General features: G+C 34.8%; 1 protein-coding gene and 1 long non-coding RNA gene across 2 annotated transcripts; both read left to right on the top strand.

Moving 5' to 3' along the window:
* Positions 1 to 10,019: 10,019 nt before the first annotated feature.
* Positions 10,020 to 18,316, top strand: LOC145012112 (Splicing factor, CC1-like protein). Its single transcript, XM_078970893.1, has 14 exons — positions 10,020 to 10,166; positions 11,107 to 11,777; positions 13,791 to 13,872; positions 13,972 to 14,028; positions 14,366 to 14,421; positions 14,516 to 14,744; positions 14,843 to 14,926; positions 15,025 to 15,099; positions 15,578 to 15,661; positions 15,843 to 15,907; positions 16,280 to 16,472; positions 16,551 to 16,639; positions 17,360 to 17,474; positions 18,071 to 18,316. The coding sequence occupies exons 1-14, from the start codon at positions 10,035 to 10,037 to the stop codon at positions 18,110 to 18,112; spliced, it is 1,974 nt and encodes a 657-aa protein (XP_078827019.1). The 5' UTR covers positions 10,020 to 10,034; the 3' UTR covers positions 18,113 to 18,316.
* Positions 11,784 to 12,222, top strand: LOC145012113 (uncharacterized). Its single transcript, XR_013664389.1, has 2 exons — positions 11,784 to 12,029; positions 12,121 to 12,222. It is a non-coding gene; the product is annotated as an uncharacterized LOC145012113 (long non-coding RNA).
* Positions 18,317 to 18,686: the final 370 nt, after the last annotated feature.

The raw sequence follows: 18,686 nt of genomic DNA, 5'->3' as shown, positions 1-18,686 counted from the left end.
GGTGGTCACGAGTTTGATTAGTACAGGAACTTGTCGAGTTGGGAAGTAACTCGACGATTTGAGTCGACTGAGAGTTGACCTAGACTTTGACTTTGACCCGACATTGACTTTGATCAGGGGTAAAATGGTTATTTACCTTAGAAAGGATTATCAGATTCTGACCAAATTTTATTGTGGGATTGTTAGTCGGGGAGTCGTTAGAGCAGCTGTTAGAGATTCCTCACCCAAGATTTTTGCAGTCAGCTTTCCGAGGTGAGTTGCCTTCCAGTAGAAGTGGGTCTAAGGCCACAATGCTGACCCACTAGTAGGAGTTTTTGGTTAGATTATGGTATTTGTGATAATTATCTGGTATGTTGTTATATGTGTGCTAGGATGCTTTATTATATATGTGGATAGGGGTAGGGGGAAGGTAGTTCCCGGATACCAGTTGAAAGACATCAAAGGGGTCATCAGAACCCATGCATGCCTAGCAGTATGATTATGATTATGTGATGATATTATGTGATAGTGGTAGGGGGTGTAATAATCCCCAATTACCGGTTGAAAGATACCGAAGGCAGATACCGGTTGAAAAATATCGATGATAGTTACCCGTTGGAAGATACCGAAGGCAGCTACCGGTTAAAAGATACCGATGACGGATACCGGTTGAAAGTGATGGGTTTTAGCCATAAGAACATCCTATGTGCTCATGCAACCCTAATGCTTGGGTCTAGGTTTCTCTATTGTACATGAAAATCATCCAAGACTTTAACCCTAGTTCTAGCATACAATTAATCATATTAACCTGTGAAAGGTTTTTTAGATCTTACCTTGATTGTTATGTAGCAATAACAATCTCAAATCCTCCTTGTAATGACTTTAGAAAGCTTAGAGTCACAAGTGTCACTCCTCTAATGGTTCACAAACACCAAGAGCAAGAGGATGAAGAATAAGGAGAGGGGAGGCTACCCAAAACGTGTGGAAACCCTAAAGAATCAGTTCACCACGTTTTTGAGTCTCAAGGGTCCTTTAAATAGTGAGGCTATTAGGGTTATCTAACAAGGAAATCCTAATTTGGATGCTTAGGCCCTAAGCAACCCACAGACTCCCTCCTTAGAGGCCTAGGACGATTTCTAATGGGTTTCCCATAGAATTCGTCCACCCCTCTAATACGAAGTCCATTAGCCCAATATTCAACTATCACACAATTGACAGTTCTAGTCCCTTAAGTTTAATTAATGTCTTTTAGCCACAAATTGAATGCTTATTAATTCTTGACTAATATTAATTAAACAATATGATTTCTCATACTTTGGATAAAAGGAACGAATAAACATTGACTCAATGCTTGCTTGCACCCACTTACCAAATTACACACAACAATATGTTTTATAACACCAAGTTATTGGTGCGTTTACATATTATCAATGTGCAAACGACTTGCAAGATACAACTCACACATCTCGGTTTCAAGAATATAAGATGTTATCATCTCACCAATCACTCGTGATACAATTCATGAAGTGATCCAAGTGAGTGTGGGTTTAATCCAATGCTCAAATCATATTCATAAGCACTCATGAATGTTGCAACAAACAATTGCTTATGTCTAATACACTTTAGACAATCCACACACCAATTCACGACAGTCTTCATTCATACCTACTTCCAACATATGAACGGCTGTGGTCCGTTCGAATAATTTAACTGTTCTGAACCAATTAAATTATTCAGGAAGTCAAAACATGCAAAGTGAAACACAAGAATAATACTAATCCCACATAGCCCCAAACTTTTGAGTATAAATAAAACACCTTTTATCTATCACCATATTGATTACTCATTATTTGTTGTTTCGGGTAATCAACTTCTTACTTGAATTATTACTACACTTGTCCCATGCTCTTAGCATGCACACAATGTTTACCTACGGTTCTTACTTTGTGAAATAGATCAAATGAACACATTTCCAATCATACTCATTTCACAACTCCTAATCCTTTTCACAAGTGAAAGAATATCAAATTCTTGCCACTTATAGAATATGCTATATTCTAACATTTTATGCAATGATCCTTTCGTAATGTCATAGCACAAAAGTCACAATGACTATTGCCAATGAAATTACAAAGTCCTCTATTTGAGATTGTTACAATACAATTCCATATACATGATTTCTCTCACTCAAAGTACATTCCTTTGAACATCTTTTTGCATAAAATTTCTAATCTAGACATAGACTCTCAATATCCAACTCCCAATATGGAACCATTTCCATATTTTCCATATGACAACTCATTCTTAATAGAATCTTATCTATTCATAATAATGTCGATATGGTCCATCCAATACTATACTTCCAACTACTCACAAGCAACCAATCCTCGGCGAACTTTGGATCGTCCTTTGATAGTTGTTTAACTATCTTAGTTAAAACCGATTCTTGTCCTTTTTCCCTCTAAATGCGCTAGACATTTGGAAAATTTTAGAATGGTCAAATATTATAACATTTGCAATCAATCCTATACCTGAAGCGTATGTGACACGATGCATAATGTCTTACATAAAGATACGATACTTTATCAATCTTTTGCCATAATATTTTATGTGTCACGTTCTCACAATTCGAACTATGAATAGGGATGTCATAATCATAATCAAAATTTGAGAACGCACTATGTATCCTTGACTAAAATTATTAACATTCCACAACCTAAGCCTTTAGATTTGAAATGAAGCATAATATTTTCTCCCTTAATTATAGCAAAACAACTTTTCAATCCTTACGACTTTGCAAAGTATAACTTTTGTTTTCTATAATTAATATTGATAACTTGCAATACTTACCATAATAATCATACAAGCACAACATTTATGCTCCCACTATGATGATTATTATCACATAAGCATAACTCTTATGCTCCCACTAGCTTTGACATGTATTCAGAAACAACTTAACTTCCAGAAAACAATTCCTATTAAATTTCTTAAGTTCATATTTCTAATGCTTTAATAATCCTTTATCTAAGCTTCTCAAACTTATACACCTTTTCCTTAGATAGTTCATATGTGTGTCTTAAACAATTTAGACTAATTGCTAAATCTCACAATTCGAATCATGGAAAGGGATACCGTAACCATAATCGAATTCGAGAATCCAATTTTCATAATCACTATCTTCTTAAAATCTCTCTTAGTGAAAGCATTTCCTCACAGTCATTTTCATGAAGGAGGGAATCTTATGACACTTAGATTTTAATGGTGTATGTGTTCCTATCCATGCGAATTCGTCAAAACCAAAGTTTGCAACAAATCCAAACTCTTATGGACCGAACTTTTTTAATCTTGATTTCTTGCCTTATAGTAACACAAGTGCCTACCATGTCTTCCAAGTAGTTAAGCAGCTCATCCTTTCTTATCAATGTACTTTTCATTGATCAAGGTCCTTGCCTTTTATGCATTCAAATGAGAACTCACATGCATAATTAACTCAATTGGAACTGTACAGAAACAAGATAGTGTTAACACGATAGGTTGTAAACCTCAAGTCGTGTGCTAGTGATGTTCGATAAGGTTTATTTTGATTTGTTCTTGAACCCTTTCAAGACCATTAAGACTCCCACTGACTCCTTGACATATAAGATTCTCTTGTCAGTAAACATTTCTCGACAACCAAATATTCAAGAGTTATTGTAGCTTTTATCAAGACAGAACACTTCACAAAATTGGTCCTCGTTGGTCTTTGTCTAATCCAAGACATCACAACTTACTAATTTCAAATGTGCAAGAATAAGAAAACCTTTTTCCAAATTCTACATTTGATGAATGTTATAAACCTTCTTAATACTTGTCACTTAATGTCACAATCTTAACTCTAAGACTTGTTTTGGAAGGAAGTATGATTGATTTCTTGATTTAACCATTTCTTCAATTCTTGATCCCTCTTCTCAGACATACAATTGTACTAAGACTCACTTAGAGGATCAATTGAGATATGGTTCTTAATCATTAAGACCTATCATAAAACATAATAAAAGGTACTCTCCCTTCTTCTTAGAACATAGAAACTTTTATCTTTCTTCCTACTTGATTCTTCTAATTCCTTATGCTATTGATTTAAACTCTTTCAAATCAACTCGGAATTACACTTAATCTTATAAGTATAATCATATCCACTAACCTTTGTTAAATCATGACGAATATCTTTGTCACTCTTGTGGTGGACTTGATCAACACACAACCTTGTGTACTTGGTCTCCTAGTCCTTCACTTGACACTTTGTCAACGAATTACTCTAATTTCCAAATATGAAACTTCTCATTCATCATGCACTACTTGTTGTATGATTCCAAGTTTCTATCCAATTGAAACTTGGGCGATGAGAAACTTTCCCTATTTGGTAAATTCTTGACCTTTCCACAAATAACATAATTAAGAATCAAATCCATTATTGCTAATAATAGAAATCTTCAAACATCAATTTTTCATGCATGCCATTGTAAGGATAAATAAATAATATAAAACAAAATTTTATTTTATTGCGGAAAAATTTGTCCTTACAATGCAACTCATCGAAAAACTATGTTAATACATATTTCTTAGCAATCTTTTCTAACTGTAAGTAGTAGCTCAAGAATCCAATCTTCAAGCAATGCGATCGAAATCCATTTCTTCACGATTAGATTCCGCTCACTTCTTCCCTTAAGCTTCCTCTCCTTTTCTTCGATTATAAAACATCAATTGTAATCTTATCACATCATGTATTAAGAATCTAGAATAGGAACTTAAAAGAGTTAGTTAATGGATTTTACCTAAAGCAGAGCCATACGTTTTGACTCTCCCATCTCTTAGATCTCTTAGGTAAATAGGGCAGCTTCGTATCCAATGCCCATTCTCTTGGCAATAAAAGCAAATTGACTCTTTTGGAACAACACATGAAACTACTTCAGACTTTGCCTTTCTCTTATGATCAAACTTTTCGATCATGGCATGTCTTTCGTTGCCATTGCCTATATCCATAGAGGTCTGGAAGGCAGATTCACCAATCAACTTCGCTTTGCCAAATCATTGCTGATTCAGCAGCAATAAGCATGTAGGTGAGATCTATATGTGTCTCGTCGTGATTTATCATATAATACTTTCTTACGAACTCACTATATGGGTTAGGAAGTGACTGAAGAACCCAGTCAACAGCCAGCTCCTCACGGACAATGGATCCCAACATTCTTAACCTATCAATGTGTGACTTCATCTATAGGATGTGTGCACACACCGACTTTCCTTTTTCATGTTTACTTGCCAAAAGGTCTTGAGTGAGCTTGAACTTTTCAAGCCTTTGAACTTGTGGGTTAGGGAGAATAATTGGAGGAGGTGGAGGAAGTGAAGCATGATCTCTTGTTCCTCGATCGAATCGTGGAATATCATCTTCATGTGGAAAGCTTGTTCCACGGGATTTTGGAATACCATAATTGTCATACTTTGACATCTATAAAACGGGAGAAAACAAATTCAAGTTAGTTGATTAGAATCCTCGATGTGACACCCAAATGAAACGTCGAGGTTAGGATCCAACACAATATACTACAACCTAGAAAAGGGATGCCTTAATCTAGTTGCAGAATATTTGAAGGTAGGTAAATGACGATTTACCAATTTCCACCATGAAAAACGAAAAGAAATTTAAGTTTTAAATCTATTGAAAATTGCTAGATCTTTTGAGATTCATTGAACATTTCAATGGCATGTTTAAATCTCGATATGCCCCTCTAGTTTGTGACTGGGATACCGAGGATCACAAAGCGGGTGTGAATAACCATGCAAACTTACATGGTGCCCCCACATGTTACAGTCACCTATTCGATGTGTCGATTAACCACACACGCTCCACCGAACTATGAAAAACAATAAGTCACCCTTTGCTACCTTTGCTTAGAACCATTTAGTGTGCTGGTTAACCACACACGCTCCACTAACGTCTTCGCAAGGGTACAAAGTGTAATTTCATGGAACTGCATCAATTCACTTTTGCCTAAAGTAACTAAGATTGAGAATTTTGTAAAAGCATTTAGTTACTTTTGTACTTCATTATACTTATAATGGAAGGTTTCTGTCCTATCCTACCCGTTCGGCTAACGACCCTCCACTAGTCAAGAGTGCGGTGGGTAAGAGTGGATACCCATTCAATCGCCATTTTATAGGCAATTTCCTTAAACACCCCTTATAGACCAACTTCGTGAATGAGGCCTACTAACGGTAAGACTGACTTTTACTCATACATATATATAATATTTAGACTTTTAATGTTATATATAGTATAGGGTGTATTTTACACTTTTAAAATACTAGGTGGTCAAATTTAATAATTATACTTTTAATTCAATTAAATTGTAAACCAAAACTTTATGGATTTATTAAATCTCTTTTAATTATACACTTTAATTAATTAATAAAACCATAAGGGTGTGATTTGAACTTTTCAAAACTATACTAAGATTTTAGAATTTAACATTTCTAAATTAAACTTTTAATCAACTTTTAAATTCTAAAACTTGAGGGCAAGTTTTGAAACATTTCAAAACATTAGGGTTTAACTTATTTAAATTTCAAAAACAAAATTTTTGAGTTTAAATTTAAACTATAAAATCTAAAAGGGGAAAATTGAAACTTTTTCACAAGATAATGCAAATCTAAATTACAAATAATCAAACTTTATCTAATAAAACAAATGATTATCTAAATTTTGACAATTATCTTCTATTTTGGTAAGGATAATCACCAAATATTGATAAAATTCAGATTTTATTACAAAAATATGTTTATGGTAATTTTCCAAAGCTAATACAGGAAGAAAATCGTGAAAACTAGCTGTCAGACCCTTTGACTCGTCGAGTCTGGACCTGGACTCGTTGAGTACAACTGACTCAGCGAGTCCACCAAGTGACTCGGCGAGTCCACCAAGTGACTCGGCGAGTCAAACATTTAGAAGAAAAAAATTCGATTTTCAGTGATAACTTCGATCAAATAAGCATCAATACAATAGAAACCAATCAAGTCTCTGATACCACTGATGGGTTTTAGTCATAAGAACATCCTATGTGCTCATGCAACCCTAATGCTTGGATCTAGGTTTCTCTATTGTACATGCAAATCATCCAAGACTTTAACCCTAGTTCTAACATACAATTAATCATATTAACATGTGAAAGGTTTTTTAGATCTTACCTTGATTGTTATGTAGCAATAACAATCTCAAATCCTCCTTGTAATGACTTTAGAATGCTTAGAGTCACAAGTGTCACTCCTCTAATGGTTCACAAACACCAAGAGCAAGAGGATGAAGAATAAGGAGAGGGGAGGCTGCCCAAAACGTGTGGAAACCCTAAAGAATCAGTTCACCACGTTTTTGAGTCTCAAGGGTCCTTTAAATAGTGAGGCTATTAAGGTTATCTAACAAGGAAACCCTAATTTGGATGCTTAGGCCTTAAGCAACCCACAGACTCCCTCCTTAGAGGCCTAGGACGATTTTTAATGGGTTTCCCATAGAATTCGTCCACCCCTCTAATATGAAGTCCATTAGCCCAATATTCAACTATCACACAATTGACAGTTCTAGTCTCTTAAGTTTAATTAATGTCTTTTAGCCACAAACCGAATGCTTATTAATTCTTGACTAATATTAATTAAACAATATGATTTCTCCTTTAATATAGTATTCTCATAATATATTAATAAATCATAATTAATCCTTTCTCTCCATAATTCATCCTATCAAGTTGCTTTGGTGAAGGCAACCTAAAAGGACCATGCACCACCGGGTCAAGTACATACCAAAATAGTTATGGACTTAGACACTAATCAAACAGAAAGATACCGAGGGTATTATGTTGTATGTGGTATGATGGGAGACTCACTAAGCTTCGTGCTTACAGTTTACAATTTTGGTTTCAGGTACTTCGTTTCAAAGGAAAGGAGTCGACTTGGTCGCAACGCATTACACTATGTTTTCCGCACATGAGATCTTTGGGATTACACTCGGATATTATTCTATGATAACATGATTGAATATTGGCACTTTGGTTTTGACATGAGAGGTTATTATGGATGTTTTTACACTTATGGTCTTATAATAACTTATTTAAAAATGAAATTTTTTGCTTTGAATTTTGGGATGTTACAGAAAAGTAGTATTGGGCCCGTATTATTGAAATCATTGGATCCTTACTTGGGTCGGAGGTGTTCTAGAAATACTAAGGAACTTGTAGGTGGTATGCATAGTGTTGGTTTGCACTGTGCATTGTTTTGATTTGCTTTTGTCATCTTTTAGATTTAGGATGACGATCTTCCATGTTAGTGATTCAAAGTTGAGTGAAGAAGTTGTTCGCAACATCATACCTGCAGATTTCGAGGTTCATTAGAGAGGATTTTCCTGGATTGATCATCACTATTATGGAAGAGTTGATCACAGTGATAGACGAGTGCCTGAGGTTTTTGCGGGCCGAGTTAGTGGGTGGTTGGTCATGGGGGGTTAGAACCACTTTTAACAAGTTTGATGCTTGTGGAGCTCTTCATTTCTTTTGGAGTAGGGAGCCGATCATCAGTATGCGTTGGATTGCTAATGTGAAGAGTACCTTTCGCACCAGCTTCTGTCCGATGGAGGCCAATGTCAGTTTTGCTACATGTATTTTGCGCGACATAACTAGGGATTGGTGGTGTGAGGTTGTCCAGGACCTCAAACCAAATACGGCCGAGTCCATGTAATGGGAATATTTTGTTATCAGATTTAAGAGGGAGTTAATGCCGACAATTGAGGTTTAGCAGTTGACACAGGAGGTTTTGGCACGTGAGCAGACTTCAAAGTCGGTGAATGAGATCACTGTTAAGTTTAGAGAGAGTGATGGTTTGTCCTCTGTATGCGACTTTAGAGGAGATGATGATGGATCGCTACCATGACATGTTGAGGACGGAGATACGGGAGCACACGTGTATCTCGAGTCACAAGACTCTTTCCACTTTGGTGGAGGCAGAGGGAAAGAGAGCTAGAGTTGGAAACCTAACAACAAACGAAGATGCAAGATCAAGTCCATGCATCTTTATCAACAACCAAGAAGGCTTGAAGAAAACAAATAATATGAAACATATGAAGGTTCACGTATGGTACCCTCTAATCAGAAGAAAACAAATCATAAAAAAAGACATGAGATGATTTCCTGTGGGCAGAGTTGGTGGCTATAGTGGTGCTCCGACGGGGGAGGCTGGCCAGTGACGAAGTAGGGAGCTTGGTGAGGAGGCGATGATATCCGATGAAGAGCATCAAAGAGAACAAAGAAAGATGCGAGGTTTGAGGCACGATTGTCTTTTTGACTCATTAAGCTAGAATAATATGGTTTGGGGCTTTGTGAGAAAAACATATCTTATCAGGAAAAACCAATTTTTTGTGCAAATCAAACAATCTTTCCGACCTATTCAACAAAAAATATCTGTTTGAAACTGGAAAGATGTCTGGACACAGGATCGTAGATTTATTTAAAGTGCTGATATGCCAATATACGAATACCGTAAGTCGGGTATAACATAACATACATAACACATTTATGCCACCCACCTTCTAGATTAAAAAAAAACTTTTTGCAATTTGGATTTTAGCAAATGGGTCACTCCCACATTTTTATAACATCTATTCTTAGATAGACCGACTAAGTTCTTCATATCTTCGTTGAAATGTGTCTTTGATAATATCTGTCAAATTGTTGTTGAAAATATACATCTACTAGTGATATAGGCTTGCATGTGTCAAGGTTTCTTGACCGGTGCAATCGGGCATAAAACCCGTATTTGTATCTGGTCCATAGACGCTATCCTCAAGAACTCAACCAATCAGCATGTTCAAAAAGATAAACATGGTCCGAACCGGTTTGGATAAAAATGGTTGGGCCAGAAAACAGACCAATTTGCCCCTTTACAGTTTACAGTGTACTCTACTCTTGCCTAGATTTTGAGTCAATTGGGCCCAGTCTAATATTACATACCGTTCAGACCGGCCCACCTACGGGAGAATGCTGTTAAAATCGCAGCGATTTTTTTCGGAGTGTCGGCCTTCGAGAAAACACTTCCACTCTTTCCAACAACCAGAAGGTTTCAATCCGCAGTCACCTCTTCTCTACGGCGGTCGTCAATACGTTGCTCAGGTACACCTAAAATTACCGAAATTCCATCCACAGACCTAATTTTGGCATATGTTGATTGCTTCAATGTTTATTTATGACCACTCTTAGATGTTCACTTAATTTAGGGTTAAGCAAAATCGAATTTATCCGCATTGAAATTCGCAACGCTGAGAAATGTGATGGTATCTATGTGGTTTGTGATTAAACACTGTGTTATATCTGCTTCTGGTGCTTAGAATTGTTTTTTGCTAACTAAGAAGTTTGATTGTATAGTTATTAATTTGTTTTGAATTAATATGAATAGATAGTATTGGATGTGTCAGGTTGAAATGAACATTTTTGACTTCAAAGTTGGAATCAACGTTAATTTGTGAGCGACAGTTATTTTTAGATTAACCCCTTGAAATAACCACTACAAATAACAGAATAGGGTTAATCAGTGACTTATCAATTTATGCAACGAAGTGCATTTATACAACATATATATACCTCCGTGTTTCACTTTTTACTGATTTTTGGACCAGTTCATGTAAGCAATTTGTTTAATTAATGCATAAACCTGTAAGTGCCTAAATTGATAAAACAGTGTAACATAAACTGATGAGCTATAATCTCTTAGAAGTTAGAAGTTCAGTTTCTTAAATTAATGTTGGCTTACTTAATTTTAACAAAAATGGAGTTGGAGTTGTCCAAAGAAGGCTGTCAGATTGTTTTTAGGCTCTTATTAGCGATTGTTTTTATCTCTGGAAAGTTTAGTATTCAACTTATGGATTACTAGAAACTGCAATTACAAGAAACTACAAATAGTAATGACAAAAGTTCTTGAACAACCTTAGTTTACTGAAATTGCTTTTAACCATCTTAAGGTGACAATCCCCTTATAATACTAATTTTAAGAACCCCGTTTGTAATCGGAAGATCTTAAATGTGCTATGTCCTTATGGGTTTCTTTTCCATGCAGTTTTGGGACCTATTAGCTGACTTTACAATGGATTTTGATGAGTATGATTACTTGGAAAAAATGGTGGAAAATCCCGAACCACCAAAGTCAGATCAAAGAGCTAATGGTGGTGAAGAAACTGGTAAAAATGAAGATAAAGAACGAAGCCGAAGCTCTAGGCATAGAAGTGAGAAAAGCAGTGATGATCGTAGGTCAAAACGTGCAAAATCAGGTGAAGATTCACGTGAACGTGAGAAAGAAAGAGGCTCTTCTCACCATCGTTCATCTCCAAAAGATGGGGATAGGAGTGATAGAGACAAACAAAGGGGTACCCGTGAAACAAGAGACAGAGATAGGGATAAAGATAGGAGCAGGGAGGACAGAAATGGAAAGGGTAGAGATAAAGATAGAGAAAGAGAAAGAGAAAGAGACAGAGGTGGCGATAGGGATAGGGAGAGGGACAGAGTGAGGGTAAAAAGGGAACATGGGCGTGAGCCTGAGAAAGAAAGGGAAGAGAGAGATCAAGAGAAAGAGAAAGAACATGAAAGACCACATCGAAGTGGAAGCAGATCAGAAAGACACGGGAGTGAAAGGGACAGGGAAAAGAGCCGTGATAGAGAGGTTAAAGATAAAGAAAGAGAAAAAGAAAAAGAAAAAGAAAGGGAAATTAGAGAACCTGATCGTGAAAGCAGGTATTTTTTTTATGTTCTTGTTCTCTCTTTACTTTCTGCTTGTATTGGTAGTATGTGCTTTATGCTTTGTGGCAAGTATCTGCTTTCACTATTTACCTGTTTACCCTTGCTTCTCTTCTAACCTCCTTAAGTTGAGACATGATGATTAGTTCAATATTAGCAATATTCCTCCCTATTTTAATTGCAGCTTCTTTTGTTGTTCGGGAAGGGAATCTTTATTTCCTTGTACGTGCATTCGTGGGTTGCTTAATGGTGTGTTTCTGCTAGTGGAAACATAGATTATGAATATTGAACATATGTTTTGAGAATAGAATATTAAACCCTAGATTCTGGGAACTCGCAGATGTGGTAGAGCAATCCTCAGATGGTCATTCTGGGTTCTAAGCCAGACTCATGGACTCGGGTTTAGGCTTTTACAAATCGGTATAAAAGATTGAAATTGCAAGATTGGGGGTTTGAACTTTGAAGTTGGTGGGGCCTTTTGGCAGGGTGATGATGATGTCATGTTATGATTTTCATTATCCTCCACCTTTCCAGTAGCATCATCTTATTCGTATCTGTTCTGTTGCAGAAATGCTGTTATGGGAGTAGTGGGATTTGCTTTACAGAGGCTTTGCTTTTGGATATCAGTTCACTTGTCTACAAGAGCCATTTTTTTTGCAGGATATTATATTGCCATGTGTTATATATATACTACATATAATAATTATTATTACATTTCAGGTCTAATACCACCAATAGCTCACGTGCCACTTCATCTTTCTTTATCTAAGTTTTGCCTTGACTTGCCTGTGCATTTTGTTACTGATTGTCCATGTTGTCAGGACCATGAAAGATTTGTTTTCCTCTTTTTTCTTTCCCCATTCCATTGTTTTCTTTAACAGTTTGTTTTTATATATGTGAACGAATCATAGGTGCTATAGATTTGGTTATTTAATCCTATATTTCCTGTCCTAGAATCACATAAATAAAATGAGTTACAGTTACAGTATTTAGCAACACGAGTCTATTAGTAGTTTAGGGTGTGTTTGGTTCATAGATTCAATGGGAAACTGAAGGAATTGGAATCTTGAATTCCATTGTGGGTTTTCTGTTTGCTAAACCAAGGGAATTATATTCCAGGATATTTCTTCACAAGTCCAAGTTTGAGAGGTTTTGTCATTTCATGGGGTGGTTGGTAGGGATTGAGTTCTATTTTTTTTTTCATTAAATGACCAAAACCAAAATTTCCTCACAAACCCATCAAAAATGCAAACACATTCTTCCTTTAATATAATTTACATTCCAGTTTCCTTGATTGATTTACAAATTAAAAAGAAAATAACAAAGGATTGTGATTGAATTCCATTCCATTTTCATCCAACCAACCACTTGATGAATTCCAATTCTTTTAGATTCTAATTCCTTTGACATATTCCATTCCTTCCAAGTAGATTCTATGAACCAAATGGTTATCAACACCATAGATCCCAAACACTATTGTTGCTTCATTTTTGTAAGTTATGAAGGTGTTATTTTATGCTTAAAAAATTTCATGTATCTCCATTTGGGCTTCAAATCATAATATACTTCATACCAGTTGTTCTTTGATTGTTGTTGTATGGATATTAGGATACCCTATGTGGCATTAGTTTTATATTTTATGTATTACTGTGAATGCAAGTCTCTTGCTGCCCTTTGGAAATGTCTAATCATGAAATGAAAGCTGTTAGCAGGTTCAAACACTAATATTATCATGTCACCCTTATATCCACTGATGTTCAATCAAGTAAGCTTAGGTTCATTAGAAAAGGTACAAAACCTATCTTTTATTGTCACCTCAAAATCGAATTGAGTTACATAGTGGTGTATGCCTATTCTGTTGCGTTTAACTATTACTTTCTTCTCCAGGTTGCTTTTGAATATGCAAACAAAGAACTTAATATGTGGTTTACACAAATTGAAGAATAGTTCTTTCATTATAAATGCTTGCAAATAATTTATTAAGGATGAATTTGAAATGTTCTTTTTCAGGCGATATAAAGACAAAAAGGAAGGAGCAGTAGAGCCGGAGGTTGATCCTGAAAGAGATCAGCGCACTGTCTTTGCATATCAGGTAATATAACATGACTCTTATTTGATCATATTAAATGACTGTTTTGCCCCCTAACTTCACTTCTTATGTGGTTCATTTCGCATTCTACTAAAAATACAGATATCTCTCAAGGCTGATGAAAGAGATGTTTATGAGTTCTTCTCAAGGGCTGGCAAGGTCGATTCTAGAATCTCTTCTCTTTCTTTTTTTGATACTTGGTTTCCTTTTATATTAAGTTAAATTGCAAGAAATAGCAATGTACTTTAATTGATTTTCTTATTATAGCATTCTGTGTTCATTTCCTCCTATCAAAACATTGTATTTTGAAAAATCTAACCAGTTACGACAATGTCATTTTAATACAAAACTATATTCACTGCTATAATTGGGTAGATTTGTCAAAGTATAATGCCCTAATAAGAATAAGAAAGCATATAAAAATTTCGAAACACAATGTCTAAATGTGAAAATTTTGAAAATGCAGCAACTGTAATACGATAATTTGTGATTTCAGGTTCGAGATGTACGTCTTATTATGGACCGAAACTCAAGGCGCTCAAAGGGGGTTGGGTATGGTTTTCTGCTTTACAAATTACAATAGTACCCTTTGTCCACTTTCTCAATTCTTTCAGGAAACGTTATATTATACTTTTTACAATTTCAGGTACATTGAGTTTTATGATGCAATGTCTGTCCCTATGGCAATAGCACTATCTGGTCAACCTCTTCTTGGTCAACCGGTCATGGTCAAACCATCAGAAGCTGAAAAGAATCTTGTACAGTCCACTGCAACAGCTGCTGGAGTTGCAGGTGGTGCAGCATATGCAGGAGGGGCTAGAAAATTGTATGTTGGCAATCTTCATTACAATATGAAAGAAGATCAACTTCGCCAGGTTTCTTAATTGTTTTTTTAGAAATTTCAAATATTACAAGATGTAAAGTTGACCTTTTTAAATGTGTTTATAATAATCTAGCTTTGTTTACTTGTCAGGTGTTTGAATCGTTTGGTGTTGTAGAGCTGGTGCAATTGCCTACTGATGAGACTGGAAATTGTAAAGGTTTTGGTTTCATTCAGGTGAGTTTACTTTAACCATGTATATAGATTTTAGATGCTGTTTTTTTAGTGATTTAAAGGGATTAATAAGAACAAGACTTTTTTGTGTTGCTATTCAGTTTGCACGCCTTGAAGATGCTAGAGCTGCACAGAGTTTAAATGGACAATTGGAGATTGCAGGTCGAATGATGAAGGTACAAATTTTTTAAGATTAATCGTCTGGATGTTAGTGAATGACCATTTTACCCTTTCTGTTTGGAAGTGATGCTGAACAAGAACTGACTGTTTAATCAAGAACTTTTACATACTGAAATTGTAAATGGCTGGTTATTTGATATAAATAATGATATACAATTGCAATTATTTTATTATCACAACATGATTAGTAACTTAAGTTGGATATAATATCAATAACAGTTTAAATTTGACACACTATTTAACAAGTTAAAAAACAAATATTAAGTCTATCAAGTCAAAAAGAAGCATGCACTTAATCGTGTAAGCTATATGTAGATGTTTCTTTCCGACTTAATGCAGAAAGAACACCTTAGCAGAAAAGTGTTAACTTTTTACAAGTTTGCCTTGAATAATTTTTTCAATACATTCCTCCAAATCTGCTGTCATTTTCTCTAAAAATGTTTCAAACACTATTAATAATCTACTAATTTACAGGTATCTGCCATTACTGATCAATCTGGAATGCAAGAAATGGGTGTAAATCCTGGTGATTTCGATGATGACGAAGGAGGTGGCCTGGTTAGTACTAGTATTAGCACCCCTTCTTTGCCTTACTGGATCTCATAAACAACATTTTTTTATTAATAAAGAAATTGTTTATATCACGGATTTTCACAAACAGTTATGTTTACTCATATGGTTTTTAAATATGATTATCAGGTCCTTTTTATCTTTTCAACTTGTATCCATTTGTTTTCAGTCTTTGAATGCACGTTCTCGAGCACTTCTCATGCAGAAGTTGGATCGTAGTGGAAACACAACAAGGTAACTTTATGTTATATATCAGGATAATTGCAAGAAATAACAACTTACTTTCACTTATTTGTGTATTATAACATGCTACTTCCATTAAGACAGTACTTTTTAAAATCTACTTAATTATAGTTTCTGTTAATTTTCTTATTGGAACATTTTACCTCTACAAAATCTACCCTATATAGCAATGAAAATGTACTTTATTTATTTGTTTATTACAACATCCTACTTTCATTTCTTTCTATTAAAACATGCTACTTTCACTTTTTTTTTGAGCATTTTGAAAAATCCACCCAATCATAACATTTTACTTTTAATGTATAGAGTTTCGAAGTACATTGCTGTTTCTGTCACTTAACACTCATGTATACATATGTACAGTGCACTTGGCATCCCGACCAATAATAGCACAGGCCTAGCGCCAGCTGGCGTTCCTTTTTCTGGGCTTGCATCGATGCCTGGTGCTGTGCCACTCCAACTCCCACTCCCACCTGTTCCTGTTCCACCCATAGAGAGCATTGGTATCCCCAGTGAATGTCTGTTGCTGAAAAACATGTTTGATCCTGAGTTAGAGGTATTTTAATTTTAACCATAATATATATTATATTAATATATAATGATAAAAATTTAATGGTTTTCTGTTTATTTTCAGGATGAGCCAGATTTTGATCTTGATATCAAGGATGACGTTCAATCTGAATGCGCAAAATACGGAAAGCTAAGACATATTTATGTCGAGAAGTAAGTTTCTTGTTAGTCTTTACTGCTAAATGCAACAAATAGCAATGTACTTTCACTATTTTTTTTTGTCTTAAGGCATCTCTACTCAGTTGTAGCATTCTACTTTCAATTTATTTCTTGTTAGGATATTATAGTGATGAGAAACAGAAATCAATAGATAATGAAACTAAAGAGAAACAGGAAGAATTAGAGAAGAAGAAGATGATATCATTGAATCTAATGAAATGAATTACAAACTATATTGAATGAAGCAAGACCCTCAAACAATCCCAGGGAATCTCCCTCTCTCACTAGCTAAATGCTAAAGCCAAGAACATTGAACAATACTAATCGACATCCCCAAAATGAAGTTGCTCTTCCCTCTTTATTCTACTCTCTCTCTCTGTCTCTCTAACTAACTTTCTAGCCACTTTCCATTTTTGCCCTTCTGCCCCTTCTAGAATGCACATGTAATATTTCTAGTTTATTTATATCAAAGCCCAACAATTTTGAATCTGTATCGTATAGTTTGCAAAGTCTACCTATTCATAGCATTGTATTAAGATGACTTTGCTATAACAAACCAATGAAAGTACATTACTATTTCTTGCATTTAACCCTTCTTTTTCTTATGCATGCCTAATAAAACTGAAGATGATTGTGTTTTCTTATCATCATCATCATCATTATCATCATCATCTAATACTTCTGTTGATTGGTGTTATTGATGAACATGTACAGGGAGAGTGCTGGATTTGTGTATTTACGTTTTGAGAATAGTCAATCTGCTGTAGCTGCTCAGCAAGCTCTTCATGGAAGATGGTTTGCTGGAAAGATGATCACTGCTACATTTATGGTATTTCATTTTCTCCACTTATCACTCTCCTTTTTTTATTTTTTTTTATTTTTCAATCAAGGCTAAAATACAGAAAAAAACACACCTATAATATTTATATTAGATGTACTTTTCTTGATTTTTAACCTCTCAAGTATTTTTTTTTTGTAATGATTAAACCATATTATACTTCTTTTCAACACTTAAAAAAACATTTTCCCATTTTCCTGCTTTTGATATTACTGCTAAATACAAAAATAAAGAAAAACATAACATACTTATTTATACAAACAAGCTACGCTTTTTTTTTATCCAATCTATTCAACTTGTCAAAAAAATTTCAACCATTTTGGCTCAATAATGTACCTTGTACACATAACTTAGTTTTGTTTTGTTACACATATTAGCAACAAAATTGATACATTTATATCAAGTATAATAATATAATTGTGACATGAAACAGAAACACCAAGTATTTTACAAGTTTCAGGTTATATATTTGCTATTATCATTAATGAAATGCAAGTTCGTTGCTATTATAGATAAAATTGTAAGTGTGTTTCTATTATGGGTATTAAAGCCCATTACTAACCAAATGTTTATAATCTTTGATAAAGGTGCCACAAAACTATGAGGCCAAATTTCCAGACAGCATCTAGGTGATTGAAATATTTTAAAGCTGTTTTTCGTTGTAATTTAGATGTGGTTTCTAAAGTGTGTACAAGAACATTGTTTGGTATTTTGAGCAATTGCAGGCATTTGTGTTTTTACTTTTATCATTTTAAGGAAAAACTTTGATGTATAATATTCTATTATTCATGTAGTATGATTCTTAATGCACTTTATACATTTCTTGTTTTTTATTTTTGATACTTAAGTTATTAAACTCATAGTTTTATGTTGAATATGTCGAGATATTTAAAAGTTTATGGTGTTGAAAACGTTTCCATAACTAATCACTAGTATGTGAGGATTTGGTGTTGAAACAATTTTGCTGTAGCCTTTTAGCAAGATGCAAAGGAGAGGGGTCGTTTTTACAGTTGGGTCTTCGGCAAATGAATTAAAGAAAACATTATGCGGTTTTTGATATGAACGTGAGTTAGATGTAGTTATTGATGGTGTGTGTAGTTCCTTTGTTTAAAAGAAAAGAACGTCCTTTCATTGAATACTAGTGGAATTTGTGAATTGGTGAAAATGAAATGGTTAAAATCCTTCTGTCGTGATAATAAAGTT

This window comes from Lactuca saligna, chromosome 8 (assembly GCF_052625555.1).
Source record: "Lactuca saligna cultivar CGN05327 chromosome 8, ASM5262555v1, whole genome shotgun sequence".
Taxonomy (NCBI): domain Eukaryota; kingdom Viridiplantae; phylum Streptophyta; class Magnoliopsida; order Asterales; family Asteraceae; genus Lactuca; species Lactuca saligna.
This window is presented reverse-complemented; position numbering and strand designations above follow the sequence as displayed.